General features: G+C 35.2%; 1 protein-coding gene across 1 annotated transcript; it reads left to right on the forward strand.

Annotated features, from left to right (window-relative positions):
- Positions 1 to 16,698: 16,698 nt before the first annotated feature.
- Positions 16,699 to 17,519, forward strand: LOC129940951 (trypsin beta-like). Its single transcript, XM_056049480.1, has one exon. The coding sequence runs from the start codon at positions 16,709 to 16,711 to the stop codon at positions 17,477 to 17,479; it is 771 nt and encodes a 256-aa protein (XP_055905455.1). The 5' UTR covers positions 16,699 to 16,708; the 3' UTR covers positions 17,480 to 17,519.

Below are 17,519 nucleotides of genomic sequence, written 5' to 3' on the forward strand. Positions count from 1 at the left end.
AAAGTGTATTTTAAAAAATATAATGTAGATTAAATATGTACTCCGCTTCAAATAAATACTCAAAAATGTTTGAAAATACTTTATACATTTAGATCCAAATATTGATAGGTTTTGTGCCATCTGTTGAAGCTAACTACACCCTTAAGGTTTTAAGAAAAGAATTTGAAAAAAAAACTTTAAAAAATCAATTACTAGTTTTTCTTTCGGGCACTTTTCAAGTGCTAGCTTTTTACTAGGAAAAATTATTATATTTTTTTGAGTCAACTGAAGAGGAACTAAAATTAAAATAGTTATTGATTTGGAATAAAACTAGTTTCTTTTAAGTTTTGACGTTGGAACTTAAACCTTTACTTTAAATTATTTCCTTAGTTAGTTCCAGTATGAATCCTTTGGCCTTTTGATAAAGTTCACCGATATTTCGCTAAGCGCTAACTTAATTGCAGCAATTAACGATTCTTTGTCTACAAACTTCCCAAGTATATCTAATAATGTTTAAGATAAGATGAAGTTTGAAGATTGAAGGAAGTGCAAATTGTACTTCTCTGTCAAAGCTTCTATTAGGCAAGCCGACTGAAAACCGCGTTATCATGTTGGTAATCGAAGTTTAAAGGTAAAAAATGTAAGACAATTTACGAAAATATTTTTCTAGGATTTCCTTATACCCAGCTGCTCAACCTCAACCTTAACTGTTCCATAATAAGTGCAAGCTTTCAATATATCAACACCTCCTTCGAATTTTTGATTACGCTTTTAACACCTTAAAAGGTTGTACCATCAGTACCACCGAAATTAAATAGTTTATAGCGTGAAAAACCATGTGATTACACTCTTTTTCCAGATTATTTAAGTTTTGAAAAACTCTTAGCATAACTTTCGGTTGTTCGTTAAGTAGCGGGTTTTTCTTAAATTGTATTCCTTTAAGATGGTTCGAATTTCAATAATTCTTATTTGTTGAGAGACTTGCGTTAACGCTAGTTTTTTGTTTTATTTTTGTTCCAGAATCACTAGAATCAGATGCTACTGTTTTTGTAGTTTTTTTTTTTTAATTGTTTGTCATCTTAAGCGAGTATTTAGCATCGACAAGTGTCACAAAAACCTTCAATATTTAGAAAAATGTAAAAATGCTGTATTGGTATGATATTCTTTTTATTCAAAAAAGATTTGCAGCGAATTAATTTTTCGAAAATACTACTTATACTACTGAGTAGGCTTATTTGCCTATAACTTAGTGGATCACTTCGGGGTTTACCAGATTTCAATATTGGAACAACTTTTGCCATCTTCCATTTAACTGGAAATTATTGAATTTTAAAACAGGCGTTTATAAGAGAAGCTAAATAAACAATTCCACTCATTGAAAGTTCTTTAAGGAATTGAATTAGAGTACCATCCATTCCAGGAGATTTTTTATTCTTAAGATCACATATCAAATATTCAATGTCTTCAACAGAAATTAATTCTTCTGTAGATAAGCTTATTAAAGTTCTATTGAATTTAAAAAATAGGATCGTTGTAGAGGTTAGTAGTAGTATTATGATTGCTAGCAAAAGTGTTTGCAAGTGTATTTGCTCTGGCTTCGTTAGAAGTATGAACTGTCCCTGACGATTTTTGGTATTTGAATATTTTTCTTTTTAATTATTTTATGTATGTTCCAAAACGGTTTAGAATATTCTATGTTCCTGAATTTTGATATCGATTCTGTTATTAATTTGTTGAGATGGTTCATTTGTTGAAAATTGTGCTGTTGTCGGTATCTTTGCCAGTTCCGTCTACACATATTTCTTATTTTAATAAGCTTCAAAATGGTACGAGGAAGAAACCGTTTTTAAACACATTGATTGCCAGAAATAAAAAAAAAAATAAAAATCCTAAGAAGAAGAAAAATGTTTCTAACTAACGTTATAACTTAACACTAATATTACATTCATTCTTAGATTTATAGATTTACAATGCTTTAAGCAATTTACAAGTATTGCATTCATAAAACATTTCAAACTCGAAATTTAAATCAATCATTACATTACGATGGTAGAGAAGTCGAAATAATGGAAATTAAGGTTTTAAGCCGATTAGCGTTAACCTTTTTTGCTTTGGACAAAAATCGAATACTCGAATTTTCTCAAAAACTAACTAAGAGATTTTTTAAGGTTCTTTTTACAACAAAAAAACAAATGTTTGTATTGTTCCAGAAGGGTGCCACCAAAGAATTGTTATTTCGTGCTGATATTTCTGCACAAGCTTTTATACTGTTTTACTAATATTTTACGATCAAAAATTTCATTATTTTTATATTTGATTTTTAAAAAAATACTAAACATTTTTTTTCGAAATTCAATATCTCGAAAACGTGTCATTATTTTTTAACGAAATCCAAATTGTAAATTGTATGTATATTAATAAGCAGATGATATTTTTAAAATCAAATTGAAAACTTTAAAAAGAAACGCTCTAACTTTCTAATAAAAATTAAGTTTTTTTTTGAGAAATCAAATGACGTGAGCAAGTGCGTGCATTTTATTTGTTCATAAAAGTTTAATCTCAGATTTAGTTCTGCTGTATAGAAGAAAGAAATTTGATGATTATTGATACATTTAATTGAGAATATAATCGTTTGCTACTCTGTCATTTTTGTACAAATGCATCAAAATAATAAAAACAAATGCCAACTTGACATCAAATCGCCTATCGTATTGTTTTACTTTTAAGAACACAAGTGTTACAACACTCTTGCAGAGCTTATGCTGTTTGCTTATACTGTCGGCAATACTTTAGAAGAAGTCTAACAATTTCGAACTCAGCCTTAGCCACATTTACAGCGTCATCCGTAACCATATATTTGGAAATAAATATTTAAATATTTTTCGTAGAGTAGGAATTTTTAAAAAAATACACGGTTTCTATGAACGTGTTGTTTGATTACATTTGTTGATAAATTTCAACGAAATTTCAGGAATTTACAAAACTATTGGATTTCAATATATACAGGGTGAGGCAGAGCCGACTAACGAGTTTTGATGGGCTATAAATAACGAACAGTAAAACTACATTTTTTTATTTAAATCAGTATTCAATCCTTTTTTTTAATTATTTTTTGAAAATTATATCTCCAAGATGGCAGCCGTCAGCATTGACACACTGTTGTAGACGATCTCTGAAGCTTTCACATGATTTTCGGCACATTTCGACTGGTTTGGCCTCGATTTCTGCAGTGTTTTTCTGCGCTTAACTTCTTCTATGGTATGTGAAAACCTTATCCTTAAGGTAGCCCCAAAGGAAAAAATCACACATGCTTAAATCTCTCCTCTACGAGAGACTAACCGCCCAGGGAACATTTTGCGTAAGACAGCAAGTCAAATTCGAGCTGTGTGCGCTCTTCGTCTTGCTGAAATATCTCCCAAATCATGTTCTTCAGCCATTTCCTCCAACCTTTGCTGAAGATAAGTTTCGAACATGACAACATAACGAGCGGACGTGACAGTGACGGTCCTGTTCTCCTCCTCAAAAAAGTAGGGGCCGATCACCCCAATTGGAGAGTGGAGTGGTCTTTCATGGAGCTGCCGTAGGTTATTCGCAGCCCTGCATCTAAAATTTTGTTTATTTACAGTTCCAGAAAGTTGAAAATGGACCTCATCGCTACAGAAAATAGTTGATATCGGAGGAATTTGTAGAAGAATTTGCTGACAGAGATTTTTGCGGTTGTTGTAGTCAGTAGCATTTAACTCTAGGATAAGCATTTATTTATAAGGATGGAATGATAAATCTTCGTGAAGAATTCTCCTCAAATAATGGTCTGAATTTCCCAAAGCTACGGCTTGTTTCCAGGCCGAGCAACTTGGTGACTGCTCAATTGACTCTCTAACCAACTGTACATTTTCGGGGGTTCTTACCGTTCTGGGTGCTCCGTGTACAAGTCTTCTTAGGGTACTTCCAGTTTCTTCCAAGTTCCGTATCCACAATTTGATAGTGTTTTGCAGAATGAACAGATTCAGCGCGTAGAATGCCGAAGTGTAAACGAAAAGCCCTTTGTGTAGCGATCACAGAATGATTATTTTCGTAATATGCATGCACGACGAAACCACGATGTACACTTGTCCAGACCATGATTACGAATAAAAACGGCATTACCGTACAATACAAAATATACCACTTATTAAGGCCTAATCTTATCTTATCACTGGCTAATGACCTCATTAAACTCGTCAGTCGGCTCTGCCGCACCCTGTATAAAGCTTAATATTTTTTAAGTTGATCAGAAACAATTTTACAAAATGTTGTCTTTTAATTAATTTATTCTGTTATATAGCTGGATTTGGAAGCTATTGATGTGGAAGAAGCGGAAATATATATTCAACTAGTCAGAGCTATGTGCCACACTAGCAATGAATTTGCAACCGAGATATTGTGACTCAACAGGTTTTACCCTTTTTTTGGAGCTACGTGAAAGATAAGGTCTATGCATAAACAATGCTTTACGATGGATTCAAATCCAATAAGATGAAATTTGTAAGAATATCGAAGACATGAAGATGATGGTTCTGCAAACATAGATAATTCGGTCATTCGGCTGATGTCATTTTAAATACAGTAAATGGCTTACCTCCCTCTCCTTATTAAAAAAATAACCATCAATTGATTTCTCACAAAAATTACTCGTTCTTTGATATAAAAATCAAAACGCGTATTGGAAACCCGTAGATATGAAAACAGCACGCTGCTTCATAGGTTCATTTCTTTTGGATATTGTTTAAAATTTTTGAATAAGATGAACACAAGTTTCAAAGCAACCCTCTATATTCTGATGCTATTAACAACTATACACTAAAAACTCTTTCAATGTAATCACGTTTCATGCTAACGCAACGGTTTGGATGTGGCTTTAACTTTAACAATAATCATTGTAAAAAGAAAACAATGGAAATGTTCAATCTTGAAATTAATATTATATTTCACTTAATTTTTGTTTTAAATATATAATAAAAATTTCATGCTGTATTTAACATTCATTCAGTTGCAAAATATTAAGGATTCAAAAAAGTAATCAAGTAATTTAAATATTACTTCATTGCAGCTGCGTTTTTATTAATCCAAGGTCCAAAGTGCACAACATCAGAATAAATTCCAGGGTAACCTTTCTGACCGCATCCGTATCCCCAGGATACCACCCCAACTTGTTCGCCAGTTGCTGGATTTGATAAAGGTCCACCAGAATCTCCTTGGCAAGCGTCCTTGTTATCTCCATCGCCGCAAATCATACCATCCATGATTTCCTTTGCATACTTGTATAAATTCGAGGAACATGTTTTGCCTGAAGTGTATTTGACTGTTACTTTCTGAAGCTTAGGTACCATAGCTCTCTTATCTTCTTTCGTATATCCCCAGCCAGTTACCTCGACTAGACTTCCTTCAGATGGATTAGAAGTAGCTAATTTGACTGCCTTCAGCTTGTTGCCAAACATAAAATCCGATGTTACTTTAATCAAGGCCACATCATTAACCATGGTATTGGAGTCATAATCAGGATGTATTAAAATGGAGTCAACTTTTCTCACAGTACCACCAGTACTCCAAACATCTGAGCCAGCACGAACTTGCATATGGTTGATGTCACTCTGTGTTGCTTCGTGGATACAATGGGCAGCAGTTAGCACAATATTTTTGCTGTAAACACTGCACCCGCAAGCATGATTCTCAAGTTTTTGGAGAGAACACTGAAAGGGAAAATCAAGAATAGAGGCTTCAACGCCATCTATAATCCGGTCCTCAGCAGGAAGGGCGCTTACGCCACAGAAAAAAGCAAACGTCAAGATGACAAGTGCCAAGCGAAACATTTTGGCAAAAATAACTAATTTCTTACTTGAGTTAGGTGTTTTTATCCCAATTAAACTAAGTTTAAAGTTTGTACATCAAAACACTTGTTTAAAGTCTAAAAATACCTACCTTAATTAAATTAACAAAAATATGCTAGTTATGTCATGATTAAAATTTAAACAATACATTTCATGCCTTATCGACAGTTTATTAAGATTTGACGTATGTACGTAAATATTGTTACGTAACATAAATTGCTTGTTTACACTTCAACGTGTAGCTTTTTAATTTGTTATACAATTTTTCAGTTGAGTTTTATTCGGTCTCGTTAATAAAAATAAAACAATATTTACCGATCAAAAAGTAAGTAGGTGAACTATTTGCGACAATTTAAATTGTTTTCATCTCTATTTCAGATTTGTTTTTCTTTTGTTTTATATAATTTACCGGCACTCAAGGGGTTATTAATACCCTTTATATGTTGATATTAAAACATAGTGCGAGCGTTAAGAAAATGAGGAAAGAATTCAGAGGAGATACCGGTGCGCATTGGTCTTGAAAATTTTTAATATCAAAATAGGAGGGAAAAACAGAGTTGGCTACAGCATTCCACATTTTCGATTTTTTTTTTTTTGATGACAGTATGTCCGCAATTGGTAGTACCCGTGGCATGATGGTTAGTGCATTGGACTGTCATGCCAGAGGTCTTGGGTTCGATCCTTGCCTATGCCATTTAAGTTTTTTTTCACGGGTACTACCTCTTGCGAGAAATTGAAAAATTCTCCAAGAGTAATTCTTGTTATGAAAAAAGTGCTTTCTTAAATTAGCTGTTCGGATTCGGCCTAAAACTGTAGGTCCCCTCCATCCCTGACACCAGTACTCGCACACAGGAATGGTTGAGAGTTGTAAGTCACTAGGCTCTAGTTCTCAACGGAATGTTTCGCCACCCAATTTAAATATTTTATGTCCCATATTGAGCTCAACTGTTAAGCATTCCTAGAAGACGAGTATTGCGGATGAATTGGTTAAGAGGTAGAATGAACTGGCTTGTTTAGTAGATCAATGGGCAATTTCAGACCACATAAGGAACTTCATTTGCAGAAAACTACAAGACCAAGCTCGCTAGACAACTTTAAGTGACATTATCAATTTGAAGTCACCGAAACTGGTTCTCGTGCCTCACCCTATCTCTTCGGTCCCTATCGGAAACAGTGCTACTGAACCGAAGGCTCTCAGCTCCTTCCAGTGCGAGGACGTCAAGACTGTAAAGGAGTTGCCTATCCAAAGTTTTACGGCTGACGTGGTAGATTAGCGGAACCGCCTTTCTATCCTGTATCAACCCTCGATTGTCTAAATAGAAGAAAGCTTCGGGGGCAATGTTGCAGCTTAAACATAAACTTTCGTAGTACTCATTTTTGGGGCAGTAAGCCTTAAAAATTAAGCTGTTGTTTGAAGACATCGCTCTCGCAATGAGACCTCTTTTGGGCTTAAGCAAGAAATTATCTATTCTGATTATGTTGGGTCTGATGTATAGAACCTGGTTGCAATGTGTGTACTTCCACTCTGGTGTTCTGTTTAGTCCAGGGCAATGTCGCGGACATTGTCTCTCAAACACCCAAATCTTTTAAATTTAAAATGGGGCAACGTTGAACCATACCAGGGACCCATAGGCAATCATCGGCCGGATAAGGGCCATGTAACAAATCATCTTCACAAACAACGTTTTGTCATTGCAAAGGCTCTCCTAGCTCTTGCCAGAGTAGCACTCATATACTTGTCAAAATACAAGTACTGATCCAACCAGATGCCAAGGTATTTTACTACAAATTTATTCGCTAGTGGCTGCCGATTTGGAAAATCGATCACTAGATTTCTCGAATCCTTTGAGGCTCCATACAACGGAGTCCTGAACAGAATAGTTTCCAGTCATCAAAAACTGCTGAATTTTGTCGAAGTCACTCTGCAAAAGTGTCTTGATTACCTGAATTTTTGCTGATGTCGCCGTACACTATTGGCTGAGTCAGCGTTTCTATCAAATCGCTGGTGTAAATGCTGAACAAGATCGGTGAGTTAACCGCTTTTTGTTGAAGACCATGCCTAATATAAAAGATTTCGGCAGGTGTTACATTGACAATTTTGACAATAAACCGTCTACAGTTAAGCATGTCATAAAGCATATACCACCGTGGTTTACTTATTCCAAGTCAGGTCAGCTTTAGATACAGACCCTCTAACCATACGATGTCGAAGGCCTTCTCCAAGTCAACCAGACAAGCACCCGTGCATTGCCTTTTAGATTTGTTCCACTGGATATCAGAAACAAGCTTTGACGCCACATCAATATTGTCATGTCTCGCCTTAAAGCCAAACTGATTATCCGGAAACAGAGCTCTATTTATAACCTTCTTAAATACCTTACTGATACTCGGCCTTACCTTACCTTACTGACTTATCGACTGAAGATTCGCCGGATTGTAGTTGTCCTTTCCCTTTTTCAGGAGAGGAAAATGTTGGATATACCATCGACACCTGTTGACTTTTTTTTCTTTAATGAATCGAAGATGAGATGGAGCTCTATCTTCGTAAAAAACAGGGTAATACTTCCGTTTTGCTAGGCGATTGTGGCATTTGCTAAATTTTCGTTATTGAACCTGGTAAAACCGATGTTTTCGGATCGCAACTGCGTTATGTAGGATGGCTTTCGACCGAGCGTAAAAAAAGACGATGTTTGCTTTATGACAGTTTATTAGAGAAGAACGCTTAAACAGCTTCGAGAGCTGTGCTTGAAGATTCATTATTACGGAATGTATGTATTACAATTTAATAGCGGGAGGATCATACGATTGAGATTGTTTCTGTTTCTATTTACAGAGCTGTATTGTAAAAAGAGAACAGTCGGTTGTGCAAGAGCACTTACAACAAAAATTTAATGCCTACAGCTCGGCCATCCTGACCGTATAATCGACCCGATTACAATTTTTCTTACATAGTTATAAAATTCTTTTAAACATACAAGCGTTTCAGTAAAACTAGCAGTTAATCGTTAAACATTTCGTACAAATTTTATATTCGAAAATATAAAAATATATAAAAACAATGCAATAGCTTGATTCAATCAATAATAATAAGATATTATTGACTGGTTTCGTTTTTTCTCATATTCGAAATACATGACTTTCTTCGTGCAAAATACTATACAAGTTAAATTATTGAATACAAATTAAAATTTTAAATCATACATGCAAATTTAATAAAATATTTCTAAAATTAAGACAAATTCCATCGACACTGTTGGCTGTGTAAACAAAATATATCAGTTTAATTATTGTAATAATATCGTTATTCAAATGTAAATATACTTTTTTTTTATTAGGTCAAAGATTTTAATTAATAACTGTATTACCAATGTCTTTGTCTACATTTTTCAAATCAATCTCTGGGACCAAATATAGCCTCATGTTATTCGGAGTACTGACACCTTTGTAAGGCAATCTGGTCAATTGCAACTCATCAATGTCTCCAATTGCATATCTGTCATTGGGCAGAACTTTTTTAACCTCGTACGGCCCGCGAAATTTAGCTATTAGTTTTTTATTTGTTCCTGGTGTTGTGTCAATATTTTTGATCATGACATAATCTCCTGGCTTATACTCAGTTGGATTTTTATGACGTCTATCATAATACTTTTTATTTTTAATTTGTTCTTTCTCAATGTTTTCCTCAGCTTCTTTCCTTACCTCATTTAAATTAAGTCCTTCTGACTCAATATTTTTAGCTAAAAACTCTTTTACCTTGTCACAAAATTTTCTCTTTTGATCTCTCCCGAAAAGCAGGTTGCAAGGCGTAAAACCTGTACTCCTATTAACACTATTGTTTATAGCAAATTCTACCTTGTCAAGATTTTTGTCCCAATCGCTTGTGGAAAACGACTCGCATTCTTTGGCTAGCATAGGTGTTATAACGCGATTAAGCCTTTCTACCTGACCGTTTGATTGCGGTGAGTGGGTGGCCACCTTAACATGGTAAATATTGTTTAAGTTTAGGAACTCGGCAAACTCTTTCGATGTAAAACAGGTTCCACGGTCGGACACAATTCTATTAGGTCTAGAAAAATTCGCAAAATAAGTTTTTAGACATTCAATTGATTCTTTACTAGAGGTACTTTTCGTAGAATATAGCTTAGTAAATTTAGTAAAACCATCTACTACGACTAGGATGTGTTTCTTATTAGAACGCGAGGTGGGGAGCGGACCTAGGTGGTCGATGTGTAAGGTTACCTTTTGGAATTGGATGAAGAATTCCTTCTGTTTTTCCAGAATTTGGTGAAAAATAAATACATTTGAGACAGCCCTTGATCACATTCCTAATTTTTTCCTTCATATTAGGAAACCAATAGGATCCACATAAATGCTCAAAACATTTGTCAACACCCAAATGGCAGAGTGACTCGTGATGCGTCCTAATAACCTGGTCTTCCATTTGAGAAGGGACATAAAAAACTATTTTATTTTTTGTCTTTCTATAAATCAGCCCGTCAACCATTTCATAATGTGGACTTTCAGTCTTACTTAGTTCTGAAGGTATGGAAACTATCTTAGGGTCATGTCTTTGAGCGGCTGCGAGTATAAACTCAAAAGATTCATCGTCGACATGTAAGATGTTAAAAGATCTGCTTAATGAATCGACGTGCGACATTCGATCGCCTTTCCTATGCTCAACAGAATAATCATAGGCTTGTAGCTCTAACGCCCACCGTGATATACGCGGATTTATTGTTTTTTTATTTAAGGTCAAAACTAGAGCCTGGCAATCTGTCACGATCTTAAACGGAATCCCTAATAAATAAATACGAGACCGCCTTAAAACATAAACTATGGATAGAGTCTCAAGCTCATAGCTATGAAACTTGCTTTCGGCGTCTGTAGCGCGCTTAGAAAAATAAAACACCGGGTGAAATTTGGCATCGCTCTGCTTCTGAAGCAAGACTGCTCCAAATCCATGCATGCTGGCATCGCAATGTAGTTCCGTTAAATTGTGTGGGCTGTAGATTGATAACACTGGAGACGAAATCAATTTATTTTTCAATAATTTAAAGACTTCAGCTTCTTTAAGGCCAAAAATGAAAGGTGCGTCTTTTCTTAACAAATCGTAGAGAGGTTTGGCTAAATTGGCAAACTGATATATAAATTTCCTAAAGTAGGAACAAAGCCCTAAAAAACTATGGACATCTTTAGTTGATTTAGGCAAAGGAAAATCTCGAATGGCGTTGAGATTGTTTTCGTTGGGACTTACGCCTGCTTCGGTTATCTTATATCCTAAATATGTAATCTCGTTTTGCAAAAACTCGCATTTTTCTAACCTTAGTTTCAAGTTTTTATTGACAACGATTTCTATCACCTCTTTCAGAATATATAAATGTTCTTCAATGGTTTCCGTCGCAATGAGGATATCATCTAAGTAAGTCAAGATCTTCGATTGCAACATCAATTTACCGAACAAATGCTTCATATAACGTTCGAAAACGGATGGGGCGTTTTTAAGCCCAAAAGGCATTTTAGTAAATTCATATTGACCAATCGGTGTGGTAAACGACGTATATTTCATTGAATCCTCTTCGAGCGGCACATGATAAAAACCATTTTTCAGATCAAGTGTTGTGTAGTATTTTTTATTTTTTAATCTATCAATATTGTCTTCAATTAATGGTAAAGGGTAATTATCCCGAACAGTTATTTTATTGAGTTCTCTAAAGTCTATACACAATCGCAATTCATTATTTTTCTTTTTTACAAGAACGATCGGCGACGCGTATTCCGAGTTCGACTCACGTATAATGTTTTTGGTAATCAGATCATTAAGAATTTTTTCCAACTCAATTTTATGTGTATAAGGTAACCTACGAGGTGGGCAGTGAAAAGGAACGTCTTTAGACAAAACTATTTTCATTTTGAAGTCAATTTCTTCACAATTGATTTTATTTTGATTGTTAAAATTTTCACAAAAAGCTGGTTTAACTAACTCTTGAACTTTTTCCCGGATATCAAACGGTATATTTTGATTAATATTTATATCAAACTCTAAGTTATTATTGCCAACATCTATATTTAAAATTTGTTCAGTAAAATCAATCTCTTCATTAAAAGTACTTACATTCGGACGGTGAATTTGAAGAAGACAAAGACAAATTTTTCATGCAGGCATGCAATTCTGGACAAACTTGTGATGACGATGACGTTACACTTGAAGAACGATGACACTTGTTGTCGTTGGAAGATTCTTGCAAAATTTTATTTTCTTGATTTTCAGATATCTTTTCAGCTCTCTGAAACACCATACCAATTGTTGATGAAATCTCTCCCAAGTACAATTGGATAACTCATTGATTGATTTTTCACTACAAATAGAGACAAATTAGTTTCTAAATAATCATAAAATATAAATGCATTGACACTTCCCAACACATGAAGCGGACTGTTGTTTACTCCACAATATGATCGATTGCTTTTATCCATTGATATCATAGATTGCGGTAAAAACTTCTCCTGGACAAAGCTTATCGGACTCCCAGAGTCTAAAAGTGTCGTCAGAGTGCAAACAAAATTTGATTGTCCATCGATGAAACGATAACGAACCTCTCTTTCAAAGTTGTTTGAATCTGGACTACGCTGCTGCTGCTTGGTGGTACTTATTGTCTGATAAGAAGCGTTGCTACGTTTCTCTGAAGACACGTTTTTCTCTGCGTCGTCGTTGCTGCTATCGTTGAGAGTCAAGACTGGTTTATTGCTCGTACAATTTTTAGCGATATGTCCACGGACACCACATTTAAAACAGGTGAATTCTTTTTTGGTATATGACCCATTAGCAGTTGGAATCGGCGTATGCACTTGCTTTCTGAATGGATTATTTTTGTTCCTATGTTGACTGCTCTGGAACTGAGATGTGCTTGGCCTAGATGCAAAACTGTCACGACTGTTGTGCTTAAACTTTTCATATTTTCGAAGCACGTGCTTGAGCTCCTCAATGTTGTTTGCGTTGTAAAGCATACTCTTATTAATTTCTGAATCAGATATGCCTTTGATTACGAACTGGATTAAATCCTCTTCTTCGATGGGGTTATGCGATGCTATCTCTTGCATCGACAACACATATTGCTGTATGGTTTCATCTCGATATTTTTTTCTAGCGCTTAGCTCACTTAAAATATCAGCTTTAGTAACAACACGTTTGAACTCACCTACAAGAGCATCTTTCAGTTCAATCCAGTTTCTCGTTTTCAAGGACCTCACGAACAGCCTCGCAGTGCCTCCAAGGAGCCTCTTTCCAAAAATGAACTTGGTTCGATCATCTAAATGAAGAGATTCAGCACACTCCTCAAACTGTTCTACCCAACGATCAATAGGAAAATTGTCGTCTCCACTGAATGGACATAATAGGTCTTCCATGTCTTTAAAATTGTGTGATAAATGGATCTGTCTTGGACTAGGATTTTCTTGGGCATCCTCCAACTGAAGCTTCTTCAGTTTGCGTTTTAGGAAAATAATCTCCTCCCTCTTCTTTCATGCTTCTCTTAGGATGTGTAATTCCTCATCTACATTGGCATTTGACGGCAGCTCCTCGTGTTGTTCCTCTTGATTTTGCACTGACACGTTGTCATCGATTGATTCTGAGCTATTCTGCTCCTCATCAGGCATGACTTCTCGCATAAGGTTCTGAAGATTCTCCTGAGTAAGGCTCCGGACTGCTTCCTCTACACGTAGTCTTAATACCGCTTTAGAGCCATCAGTTTTTAAACCAAGATATAGCAAAGTTCTTTTTAGTACAGCAACATTTGCTTTATTTAGAAACTGGTTAAACACTTCGGACATTGTAACAAAAGAATTTTTACACACGACAAAATAAACTTTTTCGTTTAATTTTAAACAAAGAATATTGGTTCAAATCGCACTTCTGAATTTTGTAGGATGGCTTTCGACCGAGCGTAAAAAAAGACGATGTTTGCTTTATGACAGTTTATTAGAGAAGAACGCTTAAACAGCTTCGAGAGCTGTGCTTGAAGATTCATTATTACGGAATGTATGTATTACAATTTAATAGCGGGAGGATCATACGATTGAGATTGTTTCTGTTTCTATTTACAGAGCTGTATTGTAAAAAGAGAACAGTCGGTTGTGCAAGAGCACTTACAACAAAAATTTAATGCCTACAGTTATGTCGTTACGCACTTAGAAGTGGCATTGCAGGTCTTTATTTACCATGTACACTTTCTAGAAAGCAGTCCCCATCACCCCTGCTTTCTCCAGCGGATCTTCGACAGCAAAGAAGTCATCGTCCAAGACGGCGTCTCCTAAATCTATTCCTGCTGTCAGAAGTACGTGTCTGTTATCTGTCATCCTCTGAAGCTTAAGACAAGGAAGGTTGTTCGGATTCTGATCATTCCTCCTAATTAATTTGCGGAAACATACTCGGGTCACTAGAAGTAACGGGCCTAATTTTCTTGTACAAATTAATGTATAATCGATTGTTTTTTTTTTTTGATAAATTTGCTTACGACTTCAATGTCCTAATCTCCATATTGTTTGGGTCAATAAACCTCCGGTACAAGCTGTTAAGCCTTATCAGAAATCTACTTTTGTGTCTGTGCAGTGCATCTGCAGTCGCGTCACGGCACAAGTTAGTAAAGCCTCGTTTCTTGTATTTCAGTATAGTTCTTTCCATGGTTCGTTATATAATTATAAATATCCGTTGATATTAGTATTTGTCAAATTCTTATCGATTAATGGGGATATGTTTCCAGACTATAGCTCTCTCGCTAAAAAAAAAAGTCATCAAGTCAGCAAAGTACCCCCCAGATAATCAGTAAATATTTTGGTTGGACAAGTTATTATATAAGATATAACTGTCAATTTTTAACTATTTATGGAAAATTTTTAGTTTCGTTGGCTATAACTATATTCATATAGGGCTACAAAAGCTCCCCCTCCATGGCAGATACAAAATATTTATTTTGAATAGTTTATTTCTTATTAGTTTTTAATTAACGGCTTACTGAATTTAGAATCTATTTTGTTTAATTAGGTTCAACCATTTTTTCCCATATATATTCTCAATTAGAACGAAAGTTAAAAACCTATAGCTTTCAAGACTGTCTCAACAACGGATTATGCTCTCAGCGAATTTTCAAGTAATTTCCATCTAATTCAATCCTGAATGTTATTCTGGGTAAGATTTAATGAAAAACTATTTATTGTTTTCAGTATTTTTATTTAATTCAAACCTTAGAAGTCATAATGCCCTTAAGATAATAGAAATAAAATATCACTTTACAAATTGGTGTTAAGTTTTTATTTTCGCCTACCACTCACGTAAATGACCCATAACCCAGGATCTAAGTTGTGCGACATTTGTGTAAATACCAGGATACCCCTTCAATCCACAGTCGTATCCCCACGACACAACACCAACAAGTTTTTGTGTTTCAGTATCAACGAGAGGTCCACCAGAATCTCCTTGGCATGCATCAGTTCCTTCACCTTCACCACATACCATTGTGTCTTTTATTGTGCTAGCGTACAGAAAGCTTGGTGATTTACAAACGTCTCCTGATCGGAAGACTACATCAGCTGACCTCAAAAGGTATTCCAATTTAGCTACACGGCTGTTTGTAAATCCCCATCCGCTAACAACACATTTTGTTCCGTCTTTTGGTGGTTCTGTTGCCATTTCTATAGGCTTGATCGACGAACAGAAAACCACCGGAGAAGATAACTTAACTACAGCTATATCATAGATCATTGTTTGCGGATCGTATTGAGGATGCATGTAAAATTTCTCAACTTTTTTGTAAACACTTCCTTTTCTCCAATCGGATGATCCCATCATAATTGTTATACCATCGGCTTGATCGGGTCGGGTCTTCTCAAGGCAGTGGGCAGCTGTTAGAATCCATAAACTATTCAAAATGCTGCCACCACAGAAGTGTTCTCCGTATCTTTGCAATGAAGCAAGATAAGAACGTTCAATTATGCTGACTAAGTTTCCATTGATAATGCGATCCTCACTTAAAGGTTCAATATTCTTTGAATGGGTTATAAGAATCAAACAACCGATAACACTCAAGACTGTTATTAACCGAAACATTTTGCAAAACAATGATCTCCAAACTGCCTGTATTTGAGTTTTTATACGTGTTTTCAAAATGATTGTCTTTGTTTAAGGTGACTTATTTTGTTAAATGTAAACAAAGACAATGAAATTTAAAAAACACTTAAAATAACAACTTTAGTTTTTGTTTAGTTTTCTGATCCCGTTGTATTTTAAGTTTTCTACTTTTTTTAGGCGCAGCTGGACTGACATGACATTTTTAGAGTTAGGACAGGCGTCAAAATGTAGACCTTTTCTTATGTGCATCAATTTACTTAGCTTGTTCATGGTTTAAAAAGAAATTTTGAAAATTTGTAGTAGAACTCATCACGGGAGTAACTTCAAGCTGAAAAGAATTTCAATAAGTTTGTTGCTTAGTTTCAAAGCCGATCTTTAAACAAGTCTTTCTTAGAATTTTGGTTACAGAGAATAAATAGGCCCTCAAATTCAAAACATATGCGGCATTTTACTAAATTGTAGGCAAAGTCAACTTACGCACCTTAAATTCTTCAAAAACTTCAAATCTCTTTAACGCTGCGCTGTCAGAATTTTCGGGAATTCCATGAATTCACAAAATTAATACAAATCACTTTAATGGCAGCCGCAAGTCAAACCGACCTAGACGTATGTATGAATATATACCTAGTTTTAATTTTATATTTGATCAAGGAACAACTGTTCTAAAATAAATAAGACTAAGGCTTTTATCGTGCATATAAAAAGCCTAACTTTTAGAATTTTTCTGTCAAATCGCTTTAAAATGCTGTTTACAAGTGTTGTTCCGATTTTGAGCATTGTCTGCTTTGTAGGCGCTGCCAACATCAAAAGCCAAGATCGTATAATTGGAGGCGAGAGTGCAAATATACAAGAGGTCCCTTACCAATGCTCTCTTTCCGAAGACGGATCGCACGTCTGCGGATGCAGTATAATATCACCAACATTGATCCTTACCGCTGCTCACTGCTTGGAAGACGTTAATCCTTCAAAACATAATTTGGAGATACGCGCTGGTTCGAATAAACATGATGACGGTGGTGTTGTAAAGAAAGTCAAGAGTTTCATAGTTAATCCAATGTATAATGGGGATTCAATGGATAACGATTCAGGTGTATTACGTCTAGAGAGTCCTTTAGCCTTCAGTAATAAAATAAAAAGCATCGAGTTCGATGATGCTCTTCCAGTAGATGGAATTAAAGCCATTGTCAGTGGTTGGGGATTGATTAAAAACAATGGCAGAGATTTATCACCAGTGCTTAAGAAGGCAGATGTGACTCTAATTTCACGAGAATCTTGCATGAAAACAGCTTATAAAAATAATATTAAGGAATCCATGTTTTGTGCTAGAGGTGAAGGTACTGATGCATGTCAAGGAGATTCTGGTGGCCCAATTTTAAATGTTGAAACTAATAAATTGATCGGTATCATATCATTTGGATTTGACTGTGGCTCTGAAAAAAATCCAGGAGTATACTCCTCGATTGGAAGATCTATGAAATTCATTGAAAAAGCAATGAAAACTTTGTCAACTTAATAAATATAAGAATATAAATTGTGATAAATTTGTATATTTA

The sequence above is a fragment of the Eupeodes corollae genome, chromosome 1 (genome assembly GCF_945859685.1).
Source record: "Eupeodes corollae chromosome 1, idEupCoro1.1, whole genome shotgun sequence".
In the NCBI taxonomy this organism is placed as follows: Eukaryota; Metazoa; Arthropoda; class Insecta; order Diptera; family Syrphidae; genus Eupeodes; species Eupeodes corollae.

Excerpts from the sequence above, each read along its gene's own strand:
- LOC129940951 (XM_056049480.1), top strand. The coding sequence starts at position 16,709 with ATGCTGTTTACAAGTGTTGTTCCGATTTTGAGCATTGTCTGCTTTGTA.